Below are 25395 nucleotides of genomic sequence, written 5' to 3'. Positions count from 1 at the left end.
CGCGCCTGCGCCGAAGTCGCGCATGCGCCAAAAGATTCATGCGTGTGCGTCGGAGGTCGCGCATTCGCGGCAAGTCTCCCGCGCGTGCGCAGTATCTCGCGTATGTTCGAAAAGACTTCCGCGCGTGCGCAGAAGGTCGCGCATGCGCCAAAAGATTCATGCGCGTGCGTCGAAGATCGCGCATGCGCCGCAAGTCGCCCGCGTGTGCGCAGTAGCTCGCGAATGTTCGAAAAGACTTTCGCGCGTGCGCAGAAGTTCGCGTTGGCACGAAATGACTCCCGCGCGTGCGCAGTAGCTCGCGTATGTTCGAAAAGACTCCCGCGCGTGCGCCGCAGGTTGCGCATGCGCCAAAAGATTCATGCGCGTGCGTCGAAGGTCGCGCATGCGCGGCAAGTCTCCCGCGCGTGCGCAGTAGCTCGCGCATGTTCGAAAAGACTTTCGCGCCTGCGCAGAAGTTCGCGTTGGCACGAAATGACTCCCGCGCGTGCGCAGTAGCTCGCGCATGTTCGAAAAGACTTTCACGCGTGCGCAGAAGTTCGCGTTGGCACGAAATGACTCCCGCGCGTGCGCAGTAGCTTGCGTATGTTCGAAAAGACTCCCGTGCGTGCGCCGAAGGTCGCGCATGCGCCAAAAGATTCATGCGCGTGCGTCGAAGGTCGCGCATGCGCGGCAAGTATCCCGCGCGTGCGCAGTAGCTCGCGCATGTTCGAAAAGACTTTCGCGCGTGCGCAGAAGTTCGCGTTGTCACGAAATGACTCGCGCGCGTGCGCAGTAGCTCGCGTATGTTCGAAAAGACTCCCGGGCGTGCGCCGAATATCGCGCATGCGCCAAAAGATTCATGCGCGTGCGACGAAGATCGCGCATGCGCCAAAAGATTCATGCGCGTGCGTCGAAGGTCGCGTTGGCACGAAATGACTCCCGCGCGTGCGCAGTAGCTCGCGCATGTTCGAAAAGACTTTCGCGCGTGCGCAGAAGTTCGCGTTGGCACGAAATGACTCCCGCGCGTGCGCAGTAGCTCGCGTATGTTCGAAAAGACTCCCGCGTGTGCGCCGAATATCGCGCATGGGCCAAAAGATTCATGCGCGTGCGCCGAAGGTTGCGCATGAGCGGCAAGTCTCCCGCGCGTGCGCAGTAGCTCGCGTATGTTCGAAAAGACTCCCGCGCGTGCGCTGAAGTTCGCGCATGCGCCAAAAGATTCATGCGCGTGCGCCGAAGTTCGCGCATGTTCGAAAAGACTTTCGCGCCTGCGCAGAAGTTCGCGTTGGCACGAAATTACTCCCGTGCGTGCGCAGTAGCTCGCGTATGTTCGAAAAGACTCCCGCGCGTGCGCCGAAGGTCGCGCATGCGCCAAAAGATTCATGCGCGTGCGCCGAATGTCGCGCATGCGCGGCAAGTCGCCCGCGAGTGCGCAGTAGCTCGCGCATGTTCGAAAAGACTTTCACGCGTGCGCAGAAGTTCGCGTAGGCACGAAATGACTCCCGCGCGTGCGCAGTAGCTCGCGTATGTTCGAAATGACTCCCGCGCGTGCGCAGTAGCTCACGTATGTTCGAAAAGACTCCCGCGCGTGCGCCGAAGATCGCGCATGCGCCAAAAGATTCATGCGTGTGCGCCGAAGGTCGCGCATGCGCCATAAGATTCATGGGCGTGTGTCGAAGGTCGCGCATGCGCGGTAAGTCTCCCGCGCTTGCGCAGTAGCTCGCGCATGTTCGAAAAGACTCCCGCGCGTGCGCCGAAGGTCGCGCATGCGCCAAAAGATTCATGCGCGTGCGTCGAAGGTCGCGTTGGCACGAAATGACTCCCGCGCGTGCGCAGTAGCTCGCGCATGTTCGAAAAGACTTTCGCGCCTGCGCAGAAGTTCGCGCATGCGCCAAAAGATTCATGCGCGTGCGTCGAAGGTCGCGTTGGCACGAAATGACCCCCGCGCGTTCGCAGAAGGTCGCGCATGCGCGGCAAGTCTCCCGCGCGTGCGCAGTAGCTCGCGCATGTTCGAAAAGACTTTCGCGCGTGCGCAGAAGTTCGCGCATGTTCGAAAAGACTTTCGCGCGTGCGCAGAAGTTTGCGTTGGCACGAAATGACTCGCGCGCTTGCGCAGAAGGTCGCGCATGTTCGAAAAGACTTTCGCGCCTGCGCAGAAGTTCGCGTTGGCACGAAATGACTCCCGCGCGTGCGCAGTAGCTCGCGTATGTTCGAAAAGACTCCCGCGCGTGCGCCGAAGGTCGCGCATGCTCCAAAAGTTTCATGCGCGTGCGCCGAAGGTCGCGCATGCGCGGCAAGTCTCCCGCGCGTGCGCAGTAGCTCGCGCATGCGCCAAGAGATTCATGCGCGTGCGTCGAAGGTCGCGTTGGCACGAAATGACTCCCGCGCGTGCGCAGTAGCTCGCGCATGTTCGAAAAGACTTTCGCGCCTGCGCAGAAGTTCGTGCTGGCACGATATGACTCCCGCGCGTGCGCAGTAGCTCGCGCATGTTCGAAAAGACTTTCACGCGTGCGCAGAAGTTCGCGTAGGCACGAAATGACTCCCGCGCGTGCGCAGTAGCTCGCGTATGTTCGAAATGACTCCCGCGCGTGCGCAGTAGCTCACGTATGTTCGAAAAGACTCCCGCGCGTGCGCTGAAGATCGCGCATGCGCCAAAAGATTCATGCGCGTGCGCCGAAGGTCGCGCATGCGCCATAAGATTCATGGGCGTGCGTCGAAGGTCGCGCATGCGCGGTAAGTCTCCCGCGCTTGCGCAGTAGCTCGCGCATGATCGAAAAGACTCCCGCGCGTGCGCCGAAGGTCGCGCATGCGCCAAAAGATTCATGCGCGTGCGTCGAAGGTCGCGCATGCGCGGCAAGTATCCCGCGCGTGCGCAGTAGCTCGCGCATGTTCGAAAAGACTTTCGCGCGTGCGCAGAAGTTCGCGTTGTCACGAAATGACTCGCGCGCGTGCGCAGTAGCTCGCGTATGTTCGAAAAGACTCCCGGGCGTGCGCCGAATATCGCGCATGCGCCAAAAGATTCATGCGCGTGCGCCGAAGATCGCGCATGCGCCAAAAGATTCATGCGCGTGCGTCGAAGGTCGCGTTGGCAGGAAATGACTCCCGCGCGTGCGCAGTAGCTCGCGCATGTTCGAAAAGACTTTCGCGCGTGCGCAGAAGTTCGCGTTGGCACGAAATGACTCCCGCGCGTGCGCAGTAGCTCGCGTATGTTCGAAAAGACTCCCGCGCGTGCGCCGAATATCGCGCATGGGCCAAAAGATTCATGCGCGTGCGCCGAAGGTCGCGCATGCGCCAAAAGATTCATGCGCGTGCGTCGAAGGTCGCGCATGCGCGGCAAGTATCCCGCGCGTGCGCAGTAGCTCGCGCATGTTCGAAAAGACTTTCGCGCGTGCGCAGAAGTGCGCGTTGGCACGAAATGACTCGCGCGCTTGCGCAGAAGGTCGCGCATGCGCGGCATGTTTCCCGCGCGTGCGCAGTAGCTCGCGTATGTTCGAAAAGACTCCCGCGCGTGCGCCGATGGTCGCGCATGCGCCAAAAGATTCATGCGCGTGCGTCGAAGGTCACGCATGCGCGGCAAGTCTCCCGCGCGTGCGCAGTAGCTCTCGCATGTTCGAAAAGACTTTCGCGCCTGCGCAGAGGTTCGCGTTGGCACGAAATGACTCCCGCGCGTGCGCAGTAGCTCGCGTATGTTCGAAAAGACTCCCGCGCCTGCGCCGAAGTCGCGCATGCGCCAAAAGATTCATGCGTGTGCGTCGGAGGTCGCGCATTCGCGGCAAGTCTCCCGCGCGTGCGCAGTATCTCGCGTATGTTCGAAAAGACTTCCGCGCGTGCGCAGAAGGTCGCGCATGCGCCAAAAGATTCATGCGCGTGCGTCGAAGATCGCGCATGCGCCGCAAGTCGCCCGCGTGTGCGCAGTAGCTCGCGAATGTTCGAAAAGACTTTCGCGCGTGCGCAGAAGTTCGCGTTGGCACGAAATGACTCCCGCGCGTGCGCAGTAGCTCGCGTATGTTCGAAAAGACTCCCGCGCGTGCGCCGCAGGTTGCGCATGCGCCAAAAGATTCATGCGCGTGCGTCGAAGGTCGCGCATGCGCGGCAAGTCTCCCGCGCGTGCGCAGTAGCTCGCGCATGTTCGAAAAGACTTTCGCGCCTGCGCAGAAGTTCGCGTTGGCACGAAATGACTCCCGCGCGTGCGCAGTAGCTCGCGCATGTTCGAAAAGACTTTCACGCGTGCGCAGAAGTTCGCGTTGGCACGAAATGACTCCCGCGCGTGCGCAGTAGCTTGCGTATGTTCGAAAAGACTCCCGTGCGTGCGCCGAAGGTCGCGCATGCGCCAAAAGATTCATGCGCGTGCGTCGAAGGTCGCGCATGCGCGGCAAGTATCCCGCGCGTGCGCAGTAGCTCGCGCATGTTCGAAAAGACTTTCGCGCGTGCGCAGAAGTTCGCGTTGTCACGAAATGACTCGCGCGCGTGCGCAGTAGCTCGCGTATGTTCGAAAAGACTCCCGGGCGTGCGCCGAATATCGCGCATGCGCCAAAAGATTCATGCGCGTGCGACGAAGATCGCGCATGCGCCAAAAGATTCATGCGCGTGCGTCGAAGGTCGCGTTGGCACGAAATGACTCCCGCGCGTGCGCAGTAGCTCGCGCATGTTCGAAAAGACTTTCGCGCGTGCGCAGAAGTTCGCGTTGGCACGAAATGACTCCCGCGCGTGCGCAGTAGCTCGCGTATGTTCGAAAAGACTCCCGCGTGTGCGCCGAATATCGCGCATGGGCCAAAAGATTCATGCGCGTGCGCCGAAGGTTGCGCATGAGCGGCAAGTCTCCCGCGCGTGCGCAGTAGCTCGCGCATGTTCGAAAAGACTTTCGCGCCTGCGCAGAAGTTCGCGTTGGCACGAAATGACTCCCGCGCGTGCGCAGTAGCTCGCGTATGTTCGAAAAGACTCCCGCGCGTGCGCCGAAGTTCGCGCATGCGCCAAAAGATTCATGCGCGTGCGCCGAAGGTCGCGCATGCGTCAAAAGTCTTTTGCGCGTGCGTCGAAGGTCGCGCATGCGCTAAAAGACTACCGCGCGTGCGCAGAAAGTCGCGCATTCACCAAAAGACTACCGCGCGTGCGCAGAAATTTGCGCATGCGCCAAAACTTCCACGCGTTCGCAGAAGGTTGCACATGCCCCAAAAAACCCGCTCGTGCGCAAAAGCTCGCGCATGCGCCGACTTCCGCGCGTGCGCACTAGGTTGCGCATGCGCGAAAAGACCCGCTCGTGCGCAGAAGCTCGTGCATGCGCGAAGTCTTCCACGCCTGTGCAGAAGGCCGCGCATGTGCAGACTCGCGTGCATATGCATGAGTTCACGCATGCGCACTCACGCACATTCGTAGGTTCATGTGCATGCACAGTTGTTCGCACATCCGTAGATTTAGGCTGCCTCAGTGAACGAGACGTGAGCGCTTAAATCTGTCTCTGTCGGACGTAAAGTAAGGCAGAGAAAAACTTATACGTAAGTTGCATATATAATTTTCTCTGCCTTAATTTTCGTCCATCACTATGACGGAAGTTAGCGTTTACGTCTCTTTCAGCCTGACACGCATGCAAGACCCACGTGTACACATACATACGCACGCGCTCGAGCACACGCACATGCACCCATAATCACACGCATATGCTTGTACACACATGCACGCACAAACGCAAATTTATGTGTCCAAAGTACGTTTTATGCGATTCTTTATCGATTTTTATAAAGGACCCCGTACATTTTATATGAAAACAGTGGCTTGGATTAAATTGGCTGAAATTGAAATATGTTGTGGTTTAAGTGGTGCTGATCGAAAGTTTCCTGAGGCAAAATGTTCAAAAATCAAAAGTATAAAAGGTACGATGATTTGAAGTGGGTGGTTTTGAAGTTAAAAAAGCGCCTGTTTTTGAATACATAGATTAAATTAGTATATAAATGTTTGAAAAAAATATATTTATATATAATGTGTGTCACTTCTATAATTTTTAATGATTCTAAACTCTTCATTATGCGCGTCTTTTACACAGAGATCAGGTACAGCGCGCGCGCGCACACACACACACGCACGCAAGCACGCTACGCATGCACGCATACCCATACAGCACAGAATATTGCAGCAATATTATTAACATTGTTGTAACATTGCAGCAACATTTCAATATTGCCGCAATATTACTGCAATATTCTGTGCTGTATGGGTATATACAGAAAGGATTTGGAATCATTAAATATTGTAGAAGTGACACACATTATATATAAATATTTTTTTCAAACATTTATATATATTTATATATTTAATTTAATTTATATATTCAAAGATAGGCGTTTTTTAAATTTCAATACTACCCACTTCAAATTATCATATCTTTTATACTATTGATTTTTGACCTTTTTGCCTCAGGAATCTTTTGTTCAGCACCACCTTAACTACAACATATTTCAATTTCAGCCAATTTGACCGAAGCCACTTTTTTCATATAAAATGTGCGGGTTCCTTTGGTCCCTATATTGATTACCGGTATTCTCTTGTGGGACTTGGCAACTTGAAATTTCCCCTAATCCGATGAAACGTTTATAGGTCAAAAATGTTTTATACGATTTTATACGATTCTCTATTGGTACAAATTTTGGTCGACTATTATGACCTGGTATCCTTTTGTGGAACTTGGAAAGAATTTTGAAATTTTCAAAATTCGATTATATATTTAATGGTTCGATATACGTTTCACGCTTTCTCTGTCGATTGGTCTGTACAAATTTGGTCGACCATGGTTAGGTTAAGTAGAAGAATAACAAATAAAACCAAATCTTGCTGTTTTATCATGTTCACCGAGCTTTAATAAAAGTAAGAAAACAAAACCTTGATGTTTTATCGTGTGCACAGGGCTTTAATAAAGTATAATTATAAATAAAGCAAAACCTAGATGTTTTATTATATCCATAGGACGTTTATAACAAAAAATATTATTTAAAACAAAACCTACTTATTTTACCACGTGAACAGGGCTTTATTAATAATGAAAAGTAACAAATAAGACAAAATCTAGTTGTTTCATCATGTCAACAGATAAATAAGAAATAAAACAAAATTTACATGTTTTATCATAGCCACAGATTTTTATTAATGAAAAATAAGAAATAAATCGAAACCTGCATGTTTTATCTTGTCCACATGCCTTTATTAATAAGAAATAAAAAATCAGATAAATCCTAGATGTTTTATTATGTCCACTGTCCTTTTATAATGAAAAATAAGGAATAAAATAAAACTTAGATTTATTAATGAAATAAAATACGATCTGGATAATTTATTTTGTCCACAGGTCTTTAATCGTTATTGAAATAAAATAAAACCTAGATATTTTATTATGTCTACACCTTTAATATAATGAATAATAAGAATTCAGATAAAACAGATGAATTCTTAGATCTACAGGCCTTTTATAATGAAAAATAAAAAATCAGACAAAATATTGATGTTTTATTATGTCCACTGACCTTTTATATTAAAAAATAAAAAATTAGATTAAACCTAGGTGTTTTATTATGTTCACAGGCCTTTTATAATGAAAAATATTAAATCAGGTTTAATTCATCTTTCCATTTTTTTTTTAATCTTTTGATTTGTTATGCCCACTAACCATAATACGAGCAGTCACATACATGATGCGGAGTGTCAGAGATTATGCGCGATTTAACTCGAAAGATCTCCGTTATGTCGGAATCCACGGATCCCAAGGATGGGCATGGCGCTCCCCTCCTTTAAGATCCTTCTCTTTCACTTGGCCGTCACGATTTTTTGTCGCTCTAGTAGCTACAGGCAGCAAGCAGTTAGTGTACGATCGGCTACGTTATCACAGTTCAATATAATCTCGCTTACATATTTCATCTGTAATAATTTTCTCTTTGATGTAAGAGATAAAATACGAAACAAATACATGATAACTTATTCGTGAAAGATTTACCTCCTTGTATACTCCCGCAGTTTAAGCAATTACGAAAACAAAACTGTCAATCTGGATGATTTGATTCGGTTCAATAATAATAATGAATGTGTAGTGATCCATATGTGTATATGTGTGTTTTTATGTGCACTAATTATGCAATATGTCCATGCGAATGGTAATACTGATTAATTGACTAACGACAGTGGATCAATTGGCAACCTTAAAGAATTCACTTCTGCCACTGCAAGGTGTTATAATGTTGTAAGTTAAATATTTGTCTGAACACTACAGTATTTGAATACAATTCGAATATCTTGATACCATATTAAAAAATTAATTTGCTTAAATAGAAAATTCTTATATGGAAACGATGAGCAAAAGAAATAATGATTCATATTAATTTATCAATACACGTTTGACTCGTAAAAGAATATATTAATGATTAAAAGAGTCAGTCTCGCGCACATGTGTAAGTTCTTTTTACTTTGATTTAATTTCTTTTTACTTTGATATAATTTTTTTTTCAAAATACGTGATCAAAATATGTTATAAAATTTCTTTGAAAAATTAAAAAGATTAGGAGACAATTAATCTAGCTACGAATAAAAATATTAATAAATAGTATGTAATAGTTTCTTTCCACATATGTGTGTGTGTATTATAATATGTACACACACATACAATCTTCCATTACTGGTATCAGAATTTTCGTTTGGTTTAAAAATGCAAATAAATGTGTAAATATTACGTGACTATTATCTTTAATTTTTAGTCGTTTGCGAGAGATTGCTAACTTTTCCTCATCGCAAAATAACTTTCTTTGCATAACATGCACTATGTTTGAAATGCACATATAGTCGACGCAAAACTGCATTCTGTCGTAGCTTTAAATCAGTCCGTAACATTTCAGTTCCAGTATATCTATTCCTTTATTCATGGAAAAATGTAAGAAAATTGCAATAAGATTATATCTTTTATTCATATCCTTAAACCTGTTATCTGATAAATAAAAGAAAGCCTTTATAAGGTCATTGTATAAAGTAAAAATTAGAAATGATTTGTTGCTACTGATATGTACATATCTTACATATTCTTAAATTGTTAGGATCAGAAATATGTTAAATATTATTTAACAATTACTGCTCTTGAAAAAAGAATAAACTTCGAGAATTTATAAATAACAAAACTCCATTCTGTTGACTACATCTGATTTTTAATTTTAATGACATTTAATCTGAATTGCAATTATATCAGGATCAAAGATACAAACTTTACAAAAAAGTATTGAACGTAAAAGTTCTTATTGAGAAACCAAAGTATCTAAAACTTATAGCTGTGAATACTCAATAATTCTCAGACACCCTGTATGTACGTAGAACGTACCGAAACACCGTTACATCTGTTTTAACATTAAGAAAAGATGTGAGAGAAGAATTTCTTCATGTGACCACATATTAAGTCTAAGAAATATGTATGAATTGTATATTCCAACATTTCATATATATACATAATCAAATATAATTTTATATATATGTATTACTATACAATGTTGATTTCTTTTAATTACTCAAAATTGATTTATTTAACAATTTACTTACTAACTATAATAAGTATGTATATTTTTCCAATAATTATATATGTGTACACACACACGCGCGCGCGCGCGCGCGCGCGTGTGTGTGTATATGTATATGTATATGTATATGTATATGTATATGTATATGTATATGTATATGTATATGTATATGTATATGTATATGTATATGTATATGTATATGTATATGTATATGTATATGTATATGTATATGTATATGTATATGTATATGTATATGTATATGTATGTGTATGTATGTATGTATAAATTATATAAGATTGAAGATCTTTTCTTTACCTATAGTGATTGAAATTAGCGATCTTGCATAATATGTGTAAATTTGTGTATACATTTCTATTTTAGATTTTTTGTCTCCATTCTTTAATGTTATTCTTATTCTATCCTTTATTTTTTGTTTCAAAAATTTTGAAAATTTAAAAATTTTTTTAAATTATATTTAATCGAAGAAACTTATTTAAGTTATACATTTTAAATGATGATCATAAATTGTATAACTTAAATAAATTCTTTTTCAATTAAACTTTGCGTTTGCAAGATGATGGAACAAAGATAGCACAAGACGATGCGTGGAAAAATGACAGCGCGAAGTATGTTAGAATAAGAAGGATAAAAAGAAATAATAATTATTTAAAAATACAAATGATTATTTATTAAATAAATGTGTATTTGTTAATGTACATATGTGTAATAAAATATAAAAGTATAATATAAAATATATATAATATATATAAATATATAGTAATGATAAAATAATGTGTTTAATACAATAATTGAAAACATAGTATATATAAAAATTGATAAAAAATTGAGTATTTCTCCTGCTGTATCTCATTCCTATCAGAGCTTATATATTTATATAAAATATTAGATCTTTTTCTTTAGCTTTTTCTTCTGCTATTTAATTTCTTCCTCTAATGTTTGAATTTTAAACATAGACTTTACATATCTTTTTTAATCATCTTATGTACGTTAAATTGCTTCGTGATTTTCTGTACATTTGTGTTTCTGTACATATGTTTCATTTTTTGTAATTTTTTCGCAATATGATAATAATCCCAGTATTTAAAATATTTTTTAATACATATTATTATGATTGAATACAAGAACACTTTTTCTATCCTATATGTAATTTCACTTTGATCAATATTAATTATTTTTTCATCTGTTTCAGTTATTACACAATCTTTTTCCTTTTCTTTTCTTTCGTGTTGACTATATATTATCATTTCTATTCTCTTTAACTCTTCTCTTCGCGTATGAAATCCTTAATTTATACTAAATTAATCCTAAATTTTATTTTACTTCTTGATTGTAGCTTGATTAAATTATCGTTATCCAACTTTATTTCTTCCTTATCAATATTGATAATTTTTATATTAGGTTTTCATTCGCGCGGTGATTCAATAACTGAAATTCTCATTTAATTTGGCTTGTACTATAGCTTTAATTTTTACATTTTTCTTTTCCCTTCTCCCAGTCTCACAAACTATTTCCTTTCTTAGCTTCGTTATTCCTATAACTATGTTCTTAATATCTACCTTCTCTTTTAATAAAATCTTTAGCAGCTTCTTTTCTTGTTGCAGCTTAAATTTAATAATTATATTTTCTTTTTTCTCTTCTTTACTTATTTCATTATAGCTTTTCTGCGCTCTTCCTGATGGAGCATAAGCTCTTCTTTATATTATTCCTTCCAAATCTTTTCAAATCTTTTCTTGTTTAATATTTTTCAATTTTTCTCAAATTACTTTCATAAATACAAGATTATCTTTGGTTTCTTTTTTACATAATCTTATCTTTTATTTCTTTCACTGTATTTCTAAGTTAATCTATTTTTATATCAATAATGTATACTCTACTGATGGCTGTTGTTCTATTTCCATTATTTGTGGTATCGTAATCGATCCTCTATATCCTATTGATTCTCGCTTAACTTCCCAAACAGCACAAAGAAAAGATGATAAAAAAATATCTTTCTTGAGTTGTTTTTTGAAAAATCGAAAAGATGTTTAAAAAAAAAAAATATATATATATATATATATATATATATATATATATATATATATATATATATATATATATACAGGGTGTATCAGACCACCCGTGCCAGCCAAATATATCGAAAACCAAGAACGACAGACAAAAATATTTCAGACAAAAGTTGTAGGGTTTCAAGTAACGTATTATATAGTAATATTGGTACGACCTTGAATAGTGTTGTCAAGGTCACGTGAAGGTCATCTTAAATTTCTTAAATGGAACCCCCTATTTTTCATTACATATTCTTGTAGCTTATCTCGAGGGCTTTTCAAAACACTATAATAAAGTATTTTTTCATTGAGTACTTTTCGAGTTATGAGGCTTGAAATCATTTCTTAATTTTACATAAACCGTAAAATATCTTGTAAAATATTCATTTTTCGATTATTTTACCTTGATACTGTAATTGTTAATTGCAAATTACATTTTTTTTTTCGAAACAATTTTGTGTTTTCTTTACACCAATTGATTCCTCTCATTATTTTGTACATAAAAGTATTAAGGTAAGATAATCGAAAAATGAATATTTTACAAGATATTTTACGGTTTATGTAAAATTAAGAAATGATTTCAAGCCTCATAACTCGAAAAGTACTCAATGAAAAAATACTTTATTATAGTGTTTTGAAAAGCCCTCGAGATAAGCTACAAGAATATGTAATGAAAAATTGGGGGTTCCATTTAAGAAATTTAAGATGACCTTCACGTGACCTTGACAACACTATTCAAGGTCGTACCAATATTACTATATAATACGTTACTTGAAACCCTACAACTTTTGTCTGAAATATTTTTGTCTGTCGTTCTTGGTTTTCGAGATATTTGGCTGGCACGGGTGGTCTGATACACCCTGTATATATACAACAGATTTTTCATTTGACCGATAAGACAACTTAAAAAAGACATGTTTTCGTCATCTTTTTATGAATGTTTATTTTTATTTACAAAGCGAAAAGATGACTAAAAGATGTCTTTTTGGTTAAACAAAAATTTCGTTTGCTTACCGTTGTACGACGCGGTATGCGTTATATATCTTTGTATTTCAATTTTAATCATGAAAACTATATAAAACTTGCAAAGCGCGACTAATAAGATTGTAATTATTTCTATTAATTTAATTTCTGAAATAATCTCTATATACAAAGGTTTCAAATATTAAAACTGAAATTTGGAAAGTCGGATAGATAAAAGTCCGATTTTCACTTATTCGGATAGAAATCATCTGAATATGTGAAAGTATGAAATTACAATCTATTAATAATATGCAATACTATTTGTAATACTCAATTTTATTATACTTATATAACATTGATATATAACAGCATTATTCTAATCCTACAATATATATAATTAGAACGCCTAAAAAATCTTAAATTAATTATCTTTTAGTCGTCAGGTTATAAGATATGTCTTTTAGTCGGTCATATGCCGTCTATTAGTCATATTTTCGTCGATTATGCTCTCATTAAAAGACATCTTTAAAGAAAATGTCATCTTTTATTTTAGTTAGTTATTTTTTAAACTTGATCTAGATCTGTTGCTTCTTATCTACGTTGATTCCTTCTTTATTATTTTTTATTATAAATTTCTCAAATGCACCATAATACGATATCAATTTATAGTTTCCATCATAAACTTTATGCTTGCTTACACATTCTGGAAGATATAAAAGCTTGACATAACAGAGAAAAAGAGAAAAAAATGTCATTAAATTAGATTTATTTTTTTTAATCAAATTGCACTTTTCTTATTTCTAGTTCATATTTGTTAACGATTTTCCTATTGTGGAATAATCTTTCGTTGAATCAAGCACAATGGAAACCCTGCATTGAGTTGAAACAGGATCTTGTGGTGCCTTGCAAGTGTGTCATATCTATTGATTATCCATCATTAATTGAAATAAATTGCGATCGAGTAATTTTTACGCGTGATACCATGAACATTTTGCATAATCAGCCGATCGTATCGATTAGCCAAAGGAACTGTGGCTACCAGAGTTTACCGGAAGAGCTAATTAATTCCGGTTTAAATCTCAGGAAACTTGATCTGTCGAACAATCTAATATATCGGCTAATGGATCATGTTCTGCAATTACAAAATGAACTACATGAGCTTCGACTCGCCAATAATCTATTGGGTGACAGTTTAAACCCAATTTTTTCCAGCAACGAATTTCATGACATGGAAAAACTCAAAATACTCGATCTCAGTAGAAATGGTCTCAGAAACATTGAGGAAGGAATTTTAAAAGGATGCACTAATTTAGAAGAACTATATCTTGATGGTAACAATTTAACTGCGGTACCTACTGTATCCTTGAAAGGCCCACGTGCCATTAAAGTGTTATCCCTGGCCCAAAATAATATCGGTATGGTTACAATATGATTTATAAATGTAATTAATTTATTAAAATAATTATACATATATATATATATATATATATATATATATATATATAATATATTAAAATATTTTTTTATTAGTTATTTTTAATTTGTAGTTCTTTTTTATATATTAATTCTTGTGTGTGTGAACATATTTGCGTGATCTTTATTTTTCATATTTTTATATTTTTTAAACGGTAATATTTTTAAGAAATAATTTTATAATTATATTTATATAATTTATAAATTATATATTTATATAATTTATATTTTAAATATTAAACACTTTATAATTAAATATATTTTTAGCATAATTAACTTATTAAACTTTTAATACACATTTTATCTTAAGTTTAATTTAAAGATACTTATTTAATGCAAGAATTTTCATGTTTAACACGTTTTACGTATCTCTATTACGAGTACATTATGCTATTGACACATTTGTATTGTTTTATTTTATATCTCGTATTATATATCATACCTACGCAATATTTATTATTTAAGTAATATCTACATATTTACAATAAAAATGCATTTTAAATGCAATTTATTAGCATTAAATAAATATTATTTATACTTACAAATTTTTCAAAATAAAAACAAAATAAATATGCATAAAAGGCTACACCTTATTTTATTGCCATTTAGATATGTTGTAAAAAGGATTGTTCTGAATAATTTCCCGCAAAAAAAATAAGTAAAAGATAGCATTTGTTTAGAAGATATAAATTATATAAACTTTGACTGTAAAATTTGCGTACGCTATAAATAATGTGTTAATTTTTGTGACTGAAAAAATTTGTTTATTATTTTCATGCGTGGGTAGGGAGAGACTTCGAATCTCTCTCCACATCCCAATCTCGAAAAACAAATCTAACTTTTTTCCAAAAAGTGAAACAATATTAAGATATATAATTCTTAAGTCATGCCAAAAAATATTACAAATTAGATTGGGTTAGGTCAGAATTTTTTGTCTCTCTCACGCCCACGCACCACGATAAATAATATTTTTTTAGAAATATTAATTTATCGAATTAAAAAGAAATGAGGAAATTTCATTTCACACCGTGGACATTTAATGTGTCCGTGAATAACTTTTCAATCAACAAGAAAATCTACTAACTTATTCCTCAACAAGATTTAAAATAAAAATAAAAAATGTTAATACTGATTGTATTTATAAACAGCAATAAGATAAGTGATTGCCATACGCAATACAAATAAAATGTGAAACAATATATATATATAATATAATATAACCGTTTTATGCATAATTACCGTATATATAATACAATATATAATACTATAAATATGAAACATGTTTTATTTATTAGTCGAAGTAGCTGAAAAAATACATGCAGAATAATATTTTTTTATCATAAAAACAAGCAATTTCACACATGACATTTTGCACATTATATAAAAGCTGTATTTTTACAATCGCACAGTTTTTAGTCGCACAGTCTTTGTTCTTTAATCTTTGTTCTTTCTATCCTCCCTTTTTACTTGCTTCAATAGTATAACACAGGAAATGTTTGACAAATACTATAAGAGGAAACATGTTATATATGTTATTTTAAACTGCTCTACAAAACATGTTTCACATTTATTTGTATTTTGGCAATCACCTATCCGCAGTTATTGCTGTTTTTTAAACACAATCAGCATATACATTTATTTATTTTTATCGTACAGTTATTCGATAAACAGATTTTATAGACAGAAACAAGAAAATATATTTTTGTAATGTACATATATAATAAATTAGTAAATTATAATAATCCACGTAATATACATTTATTTTGTGTAATTATTTACAGTCTAATATAAAAAAATGAATTTTGAAAAATTACTTATAGGAATAGAAAAAAATCATTTATTCGAATTAAGAAATAAGTAAAACAGATTGTTGACAAAATATTTATGACGCGGAGCGCTATAAAAGATGACAAGTAAATGATTACAATATAAATAAACTTCATAAACATATGCAATGTTTTAATATCAGCTTATTTAAAGTATTAAAATTATAGAATTTCAATTTATTACATCTCATCAATGCCATTCTCTATTTATTTTTTGCGAATGACTCAAAACAATTTCTTCTACAACATATCTAAATGTCCATAAAATCAATGAATTTTATAATAATTATATATCTTTCAGAACTTTTATGCACAAGCATTGAGTTAATTCTTCTGATTGTTATCCTATTTTTACAGGTTTTCTTCCACGAGATTCTTTCATAACTTTTAGCGAATCATTATTACGATTGGATCTCAGCTATAATGAATTATCTTACATGGAAGACAATGCTCTTTTCAATCTTCAACATTTATTGTTTCTAAACATCTCCTATAATTCTCTTAGTCGCTTCAACAGCGATGTTTTCAAAAGTAAGTTTTGCTTATAATAGTCATATTCCTATCAGTTAAAAGATTTGATATGGGCAAATGATTTGCAATAAGTTTTTCCAACATCTCAAATGTGGAATTCCAACTCGTCTTAATATTCCAAATTAATTTTATGGCTTTATGTTTGTTTGTGGTTTGAAAATAGGACATTTTCGCCATTCAAATATAGCTATCAGAAGACAATGCTTCGATTGTAAACCTCTGATAGCTATATTTGAATGGCGAAAATATCTTATTTTTCTAGCTTTGCGCGCGCGCGTACGTGCGTACCTGCATAAATACATATGTGTGAATATATCAAAAATAGGTTATGCGTATATGATCTAGAAGAATGTTTACTTTAAATTACACAATATAAATAATTTTCATTTCAACATATATATATATATATATATATATATATTTTTTTTTTTTTTAAGAATATGTTCCTAATTAATACACCATTTGCATTTTATGGTGCTTTGTCTTGAGCTTGATTTCTGAGATATACAATTTTGAAATTTTATACTTATTTTAGTTATATCGTTTTTGTGTGTTTATATTTTTTTTATTTTACATTTGTTTTAAGTAAACGCGTAAGAGAGAAAGGCTCCGCCTCTCTCCCTGTATCTCAGAAAACTAACCTAATCCATATTCGAAATGTAAGAAATATCTCGCTTCTCATAGATAACTGTAAACTCATGTGTGTGTGGAACCTGTATATATCTAAAATAAATATCTTGTTTCTAAAATATATATCTAATTTCATATTATCGTTTGCAAACCTAAAAACACATTTACATATTAACAGTACAAATTTTCTTCGCCTCATAGAATTCTTATTATAATTCTACTACATGTTTTGTTTTATTTCATACATTGATAATGCAAATTTATTAACAAAGAATCCAGCGAAATTGCAAAACTGCAATAAAAAAATACCATGATTATTTCAGATGTATTCAATCTACTTCAGTTGGATCTCTCAGCTAATTTTCTCCAGGAGTTTCCCACCAACGCGCTAAGACATTTAACATATTTAAAATTCCTGAATATTTCCAATAATCTGATTACTGTAAGTATTTTCATAGATAATGCTCAATTATCATTAATATGTAAATATATTTAGCTATTATCATTTTCCAATTTGCAAAAATTTTTTCTCAGTAAACAAGCATGTTGTATTTATTTTATGATGTGACGATCTACAAATAATTATTCTTTTTATTTCTCGTAGGAAATAGAACAAACACACTTATCACACTTGACTGAACTAGAAGTATTGGACCTTAGCCGAAATAATATAGGCCAGCTCGGAATTAATACGTTTTCCAATCTTCCCGCTCTCATTACATTAGATCTAAGCCTTAATGCACTACGCACGGTACGTTTTTATACGTAATAAAAATTTATCATAGAACAAACTAAAAAACAATATACACATGTTACAATTTTACTTCTACTATATATTCTACTATATAATATGTTTATATATTTATTTCTCTTAATTTCATTTCACGTCAATCCGATCAAAAAAGGCTGTTGCTTTCTGTGCGTGCGTGTGTACGTGTGTGTGTATGCGTGCACGCGTGCTATGTATAGATAGCAACAATAGTAAATGTAATTATTATATATATATAATATTTTAAATATATATATATATATATATATATATATAATATTAAATGTGTGTACACACACACACACACACACACACACACACACACACACACACACACACACACATATATATTCAATAAACACTTATACACGTACATACTTAAACTATTTATATCTGATATTTGTTTATATTGTTATATGTTTATATTTCGAATGTCTATATTATCAAATATATAGAATAATATAAAAATTTCGAATAGAGAGTTAAAGAATTTCAATCTTTTATTGAAATTATGAAAATACAAAAAGTTATAACTTTTATGTATAGGGGGGGAAAGGGCCTCTCCTCTTACACTTCCACCCAAAAAAATTCTAACTGAAACTTAATTTTAATGTGAAATCAGAAATAGGCTTGAATCAAGCTAAAAGCTTGATCAAAGCTTTTTCAGGGTGGGGATGTAGAAGGAAGAGCAGAACCCCTCTCCTATGTATTTCATTTGCCACGTTTAAATAAATCTACTAAGAGCTTTATTAAATGTATATGATGTCAGAAAATTACGTTTAATTTAGCAAACCTTTTTCGTTAAATATCCAAAAAACTATACAAGACTGCCAAATAAAATTAAATGAATATTAATCAGCAATTTTTATCAAATACTAATAAATTTTTTCAATATATGTGAATGTCAAAGTTATCGGTGAGATGAGTTAATGTAAATAATTACTTATTTTTTTTATAAGATTGCGTTTTTCTCGAAATATTTGTTGAAAAATAAAATATCTTGTATATATTAAACAAATTTATTTTTGAATATTATTTTAGAAAAGAGGAATATAAAATCTTAATATTACGTTAATATTACATTCGAGTAAAGCGTTGTTACACTTTATAATTGTTAAATCGTACAATTAAATTGTTAAAAATATAAATTTAAGAATACTTAATTTTTAATTTGAATAGAAAAATAGAGAGTATTGCAAATTTATAATCTTTTATCGCATTTTTATGTATTATTTTTACTTATAGATCGAAGAATCATCTTTTGAGGGCTTGACAAAATTGAAATGGCTATCTTTAGAAGACAACAACATTCTATTGGTACCAGCTTCAGCACTCATGCGATTACCATCGTTGGCACACTTGAACATGCAATTTAATCGCATTGCCGCACTTTCCATCGAACTAATTCATGCCACATCGACGAATCTTGTGACTCTGGGCTTGTCACACAATCTGATACGCGAGATACAACCCAAATTGTTCTATAACTTCGAACATCTTATCAATATCGAACTCTCCGACAATATGCTGTCAGCCGTTTCACAAAATGCATTCGCTGGTTTAGAAGATATCTTGTTGAATCTCGATATATCATATAATCGATTAACAACTATTACTGAATTGGCATTGAGAAATCTGCTCTCGCTGAATCTGGCAGGTAACCAATTAAAACGATTGTCGCCTGAAACGTTCAAATACTTACATAAATTGAAATATTTAAATCTCAGTAGCAATCCCTTATACGGCGGCTTCCCACCGATTTTTCCTTCATCCTTGATCAATCTCGACATATCGTATACAGAGCTTAAGATTCTGCCGACCGTATTGCTGCTGAATCTGGAATCATTGGAGAAAGTCTTTCTTTCTGGCAATCAGCTACAAGAAATCAATGAAGGCACTTTCCAGAATCTCTATAATCTCACAACAATTGATCTTTCGTACAATACCATCGAGCGCATAGACATTGGCGCCTTTGTCAATCTCATTAATCTTTATTCATTAAATTTATGTGGTAATAAGCTCACGTTATTCATTGGTGAGCACTTCAACACCGGCACTGGCTTGGAAATTCTCGATTTGTCAAATAATCGTATTAATCAACTCTCTCCGACAGCCTTCGTGATCCATCCAAGGCTCACACGGCTTGACCTCTCAAACAATCAATTTGTCCAGTTTCCGAGTAACTTTATCAAGCCATTACAGTTTTTGAAATGGCTGAATTTATCTGGGAACATGTTGCGTCACGTAAACGAATTCGCTTTCTCACAGATGGAAAGATTGCGCGATCTGGATCTCTCCAATAACAGAATTAAATCGGTATGTAAAATATTGTGATAAATAATAGTAAAAAAGAGAGAAAAAAAGGAAAAGGAGAAAAAAATAGAGTAAAAGAACTAAAGAAAAGAATATTCAAAATAATAAAATAAAAATAGAATTTATTGATAAATAAAATAAAACTTACATTATTGAAAATAAAATTGTTACAGATAGATGAATTGGCCTTTCACAACTCTACACAGCTTCAATTATTGGATTTATGTAACAATATTTTAGAAACGCTGAACGAGCGCTCTATGGAAGGTCTATTTCGATTAGAATTTTTGAATCTATGTAATAATCGACTCACTTCGCTACCGGAGACCATCTTCGATCCATCGAGGATTCACGACATTGAGAGGATTGATCTTTCTGGCAATCGTTTTAATGAGATACCAATCCGCGCTCTGCAACGACAATCGGCATCACTGTTCAATTTAAAAATAGCTCGCAACCGAATAGTAGAGATATTCACGCAAGTCATTATCAACAATGTGAAAGAACTTGATCTTTCTGAGAATCCATTGAGCGAAAACGCGATACATGGCATTCTAGGTGAGGCAAAGATTCTGCGATCATTGAATCTCGCCGATACAGGTATCAAAACTATTTCTAGGCTAGAGATGCCATTCCTGAAACATTTGAATCTCTCAGGCAACGCAATCATGGACATCAAACCGATCACTTTGGAGCGCATTACGATGTTAGAGAGTCTAGATTTGTCGAGAAATCATTTGACAGATTTCACAAATTTGACTAGTAGCTTTAAAACTTTAACCGTACTCCAGAATCTAGATATCTCTAATAATGAAATAATAAACATCAAGGAAAGTAGCTTCGACGGATTGGTCATGCTACGCTCCTTAAAAATGGCAAACTTAGCGAATAGTACCAGGATCGAGAAAAACGCATTTAAATCGCTGAAGAAATTACGATTTTTATATGCTTACAATTATCCTAAGTTAGGTTACTTCGATGTACAAGGTATTTTGAAAGATATAACAAATCTAGAAACGTTGGACATCGAGATTAAAGACTCATCAATAGCCAATGAGCAGCTATCAATACACACTCATCCTCGTCTGCGAGAATTAACATTGCGAGGGGAAAAACTACGTAGTATTCTCACGAGCTCGCTAGTTGGTGTGCGAGGATCAAGATTGTTCCTAGGTTTAAAGAATACTTCTGTAAACTCTATACCGGCTACTCTCTTCTTTCCGGTACCACGTTCTACTAAGATTGAATTAGACATTTCCGGCAGCAAGTTCACTAATTTATCAACTCAGTTATTAGCCGCTTTGGATGAACGCAGAGGTTCCGTAAGAATTAGCGGATTAAATAATAACCCGATCAATTGCAGTTGCGAGGCAAAACATCTATGGAGATGGCTTCAGTTATCAGGCAATAAAGCGCCTATTGTTATCTGTGTTAATCCTAAACATCTCGAGGGTGTAATGCTGAATGATCTTACAAAAGAGAATTTCTTATGCAATCACACAATAACAAAACCGCAGGTGACGGAAACCACACTATTGATGAAATCAACAACACACGAACCAGAAATCATTTGGACTATCGCACCAATGGTGCAAAATAATCGAAACAAACATATTGATTATACAAGTAAATTGTTATTTGTCAAGTTTAAATATCTCACTTTTTATCTGTCAATAAAAAATTTGGAACAATCAACGATTGTATTAAATTTGAAATACATTTTAATCTCAGGCAAAAAAAATTAAATTTTGAATAAAAATATATAAACTAAATTTTTAATTAATAAATAATTTAATTAATAAGTAATAAAGAATTACAACTTTATTTATTTTATTTACTTTATTAGTTTTTGCTAAGAAATTTTTTTTAAATGTTAAATTGAAAATTAAATATTAAATTTAGTATAATTTTTTTTACAAATTTTATATTATTAATAATATCATACTGATTGACAGATGCGTCCACGATGGGTAATATTTCAAGCACTGATGATACCCTCATTATCAGCATCATTGGCGGCATAGTGGCATTCATTGCGATCATTGTTATCGCAATTTGCATCTGCCGACTGCGATGGAACAATCAAATGCAAGAAACAAGAATGACAACGATAGGAGCATCAATCATTCCCGAGGAGTCAATGATCCCTGAGACATCAATTATACGACCGACAAATTCCTACTCAGGCAAGATTAATCATCATGATCTATACGTAGGCTCGTATAATAGCTCAACTTTAGACCGCGGCAGTAATGGTTCAGTGCTACTGACTACTCCTGTGCAGATGATGCCCTATACGCAATCGATACACATGATGCATACTATAAATCCGTCCTCGCCCTCACTGTCTACGCAACAAATCTATGAATATTATGACAATCCACCACTTCCTATATATGTTGCAGAGAGCAAGATAGACAAATAATTGATGCAGAGACATTGATTACAGAATATCATAAATATTCAAAAAAAGCATAAAAAATAAAAAAAGATTTGTATATATGTGTGGTATATGTGGATCTTCCCCTTTCCCTTTTCCCTCTCTGTCTATCTGCGCACGCGCGCGCATACACACACACACACACACACACACACGTATACGTGTGTGTGTGTACGTGTGTGTACGCGCGTGCGACGTTTTTTGTACGAAATTTGTACGAAACAATTCTTTATTTATAATAACATTAATGGGATAAAATACAGGCCAACTGAAACTAAAAATAATGTATAATTATAATACTGTAAAAAAATTCTCTTTTGTGCGATGTATATAATGATTTCGATTACAATCTTAATATTTATTCTGCTTGAAAACAAAACGAACTCGTGAAAGAACGGTGAACGAAATTTAATCATTAGAGAAGACGTATAAAATTAAGGCGGTAAAAACTAATGTCTAGTTTGACGGCACAATTATTTTTAATAAACGAGTCACATTATTTACAATTATTTACAATTATTTTACAATTATTTATACATAGTAGTTATTTATACATAATAGTTATTTATACATAGTAGTATACGTAGTAGTTATACATATTAGTTATATGTAATTGCTACGAGAACGAAGTAATTCAGCAAGATGCAGCGAAACTCTCGAAAACCATACGAAATAATAGTAATGTAGTGATCGCATTGATATACTGTGCAGTAATATGCAATGCTTTCTCTGGATTATACTTTTATATAAGACTGCCCTTTGAGAGAGATACAAAACTATTGTGAAAACTACATATTTGCGCTATAGTTTTTTAACAGAATGATTTAAGTTGCTTTGTAACTTTAGATCTTTTTCAAAATGTTAATTATTTTGAAGTTGATTGGCAGGAGTTTGTTATCATAGGCATCCACTAGCTGACCGCCGAGGTAGTTTACGATTAAACGCCAGAGCCGTTCGATTCTGCCGCGATAGGCGCATGGGGACATTAAGATCGGTATTTATAGTATATTCTTATATTTAAAATCATCTTAAGTTAGGTCATCTTCTATTCAACCAATGAAATGACCGTATTAGCATCTTAAAACATAAGATGGTCTTATGGAAATAAGAATGGACTATGAATACGGCCTAAGCCGTTTTTAGCGAAAGCGATTCACTCGCGTGAATCGTTCAGGGCGCGTCATTGGCGCGCCAAATATGAACGTGTCTGTTTAAGAATTTTGTTTCGTTACTACAGCTACTATATTGAATTATAATATCAGAAGCAAAAAATGAAATTTTTTATTACAGAATAATGTTGAAAAATAGTTTTTTTCACACACACACATATATATATATATATATATATATATATATATATATATATATATATATAAATCATTTGTACATTAAATAGTACGAATTGGTAAAATATATCAAAAACTATTATTTTTTGTATGTTCTAGTAAATGTGTAACTTATTTGTATATGTTTTATATTTTCAGTAAAATAGATTATAACTAATTTATAAAAACTTAGTTACATCAATCTACAAAAGAGTCTTCGGAATATTTTATCAATCTATACTATCAAACTTAAACTGACATAAGAAGAAAATTAATTTACTTCAATATATTTCACAAAAACCTCATGTTATCTTGCTTTTAACATTATAATTTAATATATTATCGCACGATGAGAAACTAAGGGTTTTAATTTGTTATATTTCAAGAATTTTATATATTAGTTTATTTGATTGATAATAAAAACATATATAATAATAATAATAATAATAATGTAATATTAGCTGATAAATGTAACATATTATATACATTTTGGCAATAAATATTTTTCTATTTGCATATATACGAGTTTTTATATATACATACATTCTATATACATATTTAGCGAAAAGTATAAACAAAATTTGTAGCAGTTTCCCTAAAAAATAATAGGACTAACAATAAATCTAAAAATTTGCTTTTTGTTTTCAACAAATTAAAATAAATATGCATGCTGCATTTGTTATTTGCTATTGTTAAATCGTTAAGTTTATATTTAATATAAATTACTTTAGGAGGCCATAATATCAGATAAATATTATCATTATACAATATTTTAATTTAGTAGATGCTTAAAGGACAATGTTTTAAAAAATCGATTTTGCGTTTCCAAAAAAAAATGAAATATTTTGAATTTAAAAGAAATACATACATATAATAGAATAAATTGTTAGAAATTCCAAAAAATGGGAAGAATTATTAATATTTGAAACACTGATAATCAATTTATTATTAATACTTGAAACCCAGATAACCAAGCGTGATTAATCATATTGAATAAACTGATGCACTAAGTATATTGTTATATATATTGTTATATGTTTGTTGTACGTTTGTTAATGTTGAAAGAGAACGTTAAATGCAACATGAGTGATTATATAAATAGTCAGTTAACGCAATTTCAAAAGTAAATGATTAGTAGTATTATTATCCTATCAACTGATTTGTCTAGTTTCATCTAGAATATCATGATGGCAATAACACAAATGTAATAACTTATTCATTGTTGCGCATATTTCTTCAAGCAATGAAGTTTTTTAATCCTGACTCATTAAATTATTAAAAATATAAAATTGTTATATAGTTACGATAAAGAGACAGCATATAGCTTTCAAACTTTAATTCGTAAAGTTTGCTTACTGCTATGCGATGTATTATACACTATGCATACCATATTTTTAAGTTTTTTATATTAGAATATATAAAGCCTGCAAAACACAGCAAATGATATTAGATATGTAATCTTTTTCTATCAGTTCAATTTTTAATACAATCCCAGTGCAAGCGATTTTAGAACTAATTGTTCGAAAATGAAGAATACCTAATGAGCCAAA

General features: G+C 35.4%; 1 protein-coding gene across 8 annotated transcripts; it reads left to right on the top strand.

Annotated features, from left to right (window-relative positions):
- The first annotated feature begins 7856 nt into the window (after positions 1-7856).
- Positions 7857-23841, top strand: LOC145976490 (uncharacterized). Of its 8 annotated transcripts, none has more exons than XM_083107598.1 (9): positions 7857-8194; positions 13343-13953; positions 16195-16368; positions 17322-17440; positions 17603-17749; positions 19013-19802; positions 19881-20083; positions 20254-21706; positions 22036-23841. In XM_083107598.1, the coding sequence occupies exons 1-9, from the start codon at positions 8190-8192 to the stop codon at positions 22503-22505; spliced, it is 3972 nt and encodes a 1323-aa protein (XP_082963724.1). In that variant the 5' UTR covers positions 7857-8189; the 3' UTR covers positions 22506-23841. The 8 variants fall into 8 exon arrangements, with proteins under 8 accessions (XP_082963724.1, XP_082963728.1, XP_082963725.1 ...); XM_083107602.1 differs by having other exon boundaries at positions 19013-20083; positions 20254-20638; positions 21095-21706; XM_083107599.1 differs by having other exon boundaries at positions 19013-20083; positions 20254-20638; positions 20738-21706.
- The last annotated feature ends 1554 nt before the right edge of the window (positions 23842-25395 follow it).

Source organism: Camponotus vicinus, unplaced genomic scaffold (genome assembly GCF_025532165.1).
Source record: "Camponotus vicinus isolate PSW18456_S1 unplaced genomic scaffold, iyCamVici1.0 SCAF_9, whole genome shotgun sequence".
Lineage (NCBI taxonomy): Eukaryota > Metazoa > Arthropoda > Insecta > Hymenoptera > Formicidae > Camponotus > Camponotus vicinus.
The sequence above is the reverse complement of the archived record's forward strand: the minus strand, read 5'-3'. Positions and strand labels throughout refer to the sequence as shown.

What these genes read in the sequence shown, in the direction of transcription:
- LOC145976490 (XM_083107596.1), top strand. An exon ending in GCCTTAATGCACTACGCACG is followed by an intron (nt 17,750 to 19,012) that starts GTACGTTTTTAT and finishes TTTTACTTATAG; the next exon opens with ATCGAAGAATCATCTTTTGA. An exon ending in CAAACATATTGATTATACAA is followed by an intron (nt 21,707 to 22,035) that starts GTAAATTGTTAT and finishes ACTGATTGACAG; the next exon opens with ATGCGTCCACGATGGGTAAT.